Raw genomic sequence first — 2,500 nt, forward strand, 5'->3', positions numbered from 1 at the left:
ATTATTATTATTCTCCTCTTCTTCCAAGCTTCTCAAAAATGGCAGAAGGGAAAAGGTAAAGATTAATGAACAATTAATAAGAAAAAAATAATAAAAAATTGATAAATAAATAATAAATGAGTGGTCATTAATATCTCGTTCTTTGCTCTGTTTTTTTTTTTCTCTCTTTTTGTCTTTCTCATTCTTTTCTTTCTCTCTTTTTGTCTTTCTCATTCTCTTTCTTTCTCATTCTCTTTCTTTTCCTTTCTCTCTCTCTCTCTCTCTCAACCGCTCTCTCGTCTCCTCCTCTCTCTCTCTTCTCTCTCTCCCCACTCTCCCGTCTCCTCACTCTCCATCTCTCTCTCTCTCTCCAATCACTTTTTTTTCCTCTCTCTCTCTCTCTTCCCCTTTCTTTCTCTCTCTCTCTCTCTTCTCCTTTCTTTCTCTCTCTCTCTCTCTTTTTCTTCTCTCTCTCCTCTCTCTCTTTTTCTTCTCTCTCTCCTCTCTCTCTTTTTCTTCTCTCTCTTTCTTCTCTCTCTCTCTTTTTCTTCTCTCTCTCTCTCTCTCCCCTCTCTCATCTCTTTCTTTCCCTTCTCTCTCCTCTCTCTACTCTCTTTTATGTTTCTTCTACTCTCTCTCTCTCACTTTTTCCTCTCTCCATCACTTCTCTCCATTCTCTTTTCGCCTTTCTCTTCTCCTCTCTTCTCTCTCTCTCTCTCTCATCTTCTCTCTCCTCGTCTTTTTCTTCTCCCTCTCTCCCTTTTTTCTTCTCTCTCTCTCTCTGTCCTCCTCAACTAGCGAGCTCTCGTACTCCATCCTCTCTCTCTCTCTCTCTCTCTCTTTCTTCTCTGACCGACATGACTAACTCTCTCCTCCCCCCCCCCCCCCCCCACAGCAGCTCGTCTCGCAACCCCCTGGAATCCCTGACACGTGCGCTGCAGCAGACGACCTCCGGCGAGACCAGCAAGATGAGCGGACGGGCCATGAAGTACCCCTACACCCTCTCGGCCAAGGTGGCCCAGTTCCCCTTCGGCTACTACGCACGGAACCAGTGGGTTTTCAAGTACTACCTCCTGGGCGTGGCCGTGTCCATTCCGGTCTTCAGCTGGTTCCAGAAGCAAGGTGAGGAGGTGGAGGAGGAGGAGGAGGAGGAGGAGGAGGAGGAGGAGGTGGAGGAGGAGGAGGAGGAGGAGGTGGAGGAGGGGGGGGAGGGGGGGAGGGTGGGAGGTGGAGAGGGAGGTAGGTGGAGGAGGTGTTGTAGTTGGAGAGGGAGGGAGAAAGGAGGTGTGGGAGGTGGAGAGGGAGGAAGGGAGGGAGGGTGGAGAGAGAGTCTTTAAACCGGACTATACCCTTCTTTACAACCACCTGCTCTTTCTCATCGCTCGCTCTTTCTCTCCTCTCCCTCTTACCTCTACTCCACTCTCTCTCTCTCTCTCTCTCTCTCTCTCTCTCTCTCCACTCACTCTCACTCTCTCTCTCTCTTCGTCACCATCTTCCTCAGCGTCCTCTCTCTCATCCTCTCTTTCTCTCTCTCCATTCCCTCCCCTCCCTCTCGCCCTCTCTCTCTCTCCTCTCTCTCTCTCTTCTCTTCATCATCTCTCTCTCATCCTCTTCTCTCTCCTCTTCTCTCACTCTCTCTCTCTACTCTCTCCTCACTCTCCTTCTCTCCTCTCACTCCTCTCTCTTTCTCTCTCGCTCTCTCTTCTCTCCTCTCTCTCTCTCTCTTTGCTTTCCATCCTTCTCTCTCTCTCTCTATTTCTCTCCTTTTTCTCTCTCTCTCTATTTCTCTCCTCCCTTTCTCTCTCTCTCTATCTTCTCATCCTTTCTCTCTCTCTCTCTATTTCCTCTTCTTTCTCTCTCTCATCCCCCCCCCCCTCTATTTAATATCTCTCCTTTCTCTCTCTCTATTCTCTCCTTTCTCTCTCTCTATACTCTCCTTTCTCTCTCTCTATTTCTTAATATCTCCTTTCTCTCTCCTCTCTCTATCTTCTCTCCTTTCGCTCTCGCCTTCCTCTATTCTCCTCCTTCTTCGCTCTCTCTCTATTTTCTCTCCTTTCTCCCTCTCTCTCTTATATAAAACCTCTCTTTCTCCCTCTTTCTCTCTCTCTCATATTTCTCCCTCTTTCTCTCTCTCTCATATTTCTCCCTCTTTCTCTCTCTCTCATATTTCTCCCTCTTTCTCTCTCTCTCTATTTCTCTCCTTTCTCTCTCTCTCTATTTCTCTCCTTTCTCTCTCTCTCTATTTCTCTCCTTTCTCTCTCTCTCTATTTCTCTCCTTTCTCTCTCTCTCTCTATTTCTCTCCTTTCTCTCTCTCTCTCTATTTCTCTCCTTTCTCTCTCTCTCTCTATTTCTCTCCTTTCTCTCTCTCTCTATTTCTCTCCTTTCTCTCTCTCTCTCTATTTCTCTCCTTTCTCTCTCTCTCTCTATTTCTCTCCTTTCTCTCTCTCTCTCTCTCTCTCTCTCTCTCTCTCTCTCTCCTCTCTCTCTCTCTCTATTTCTCTCCTTTCTCTCTCTCTCTAT

General features: G+C 47.0%; 1 protein-coding gene across 1 annotated transcript in view; it reads left to right on the forward strand.

Moving 5' to 3' along the window:
* The window catches only part of roh (reduction of Rh1), an 18,077-nt gene that overhangs the window by 12,187 nt on the left and 3,390 nt on the right, over positions 1-2,500 (forward strand). Inside the window, exons 2-3 of the mRNA XM_086535675.1 lie at positions 29-55; positions 875-1,101. Coding sequence (XP_086391801.1) covers positions 39-55; positions 875-1,101 — 244 coding nt within the window. The 5' untranslated portion in view covers positions 29-38. The remainder of the gene's footprint in view (positions 1-28; positions 56-874; positions 1,102-2,500) is intronic.

The sequence above is a fragment of the Penaeus japonicus genome, unplaced genomic scaffold (assembly GCF_977035675.1).
Source record: "Penaeus japonicus unplaced genomic scaffold, GWHDUDI00000001_assembly GWHDUDI00001959, whole genome shotgun sequence".
Classification (NCBI taxonomy): Eukaryota; Metazoa; Arthropoda; class Malacostraca; order Decapoda; family Penaeidae; genus Penaeus; species Penaeus japonicus.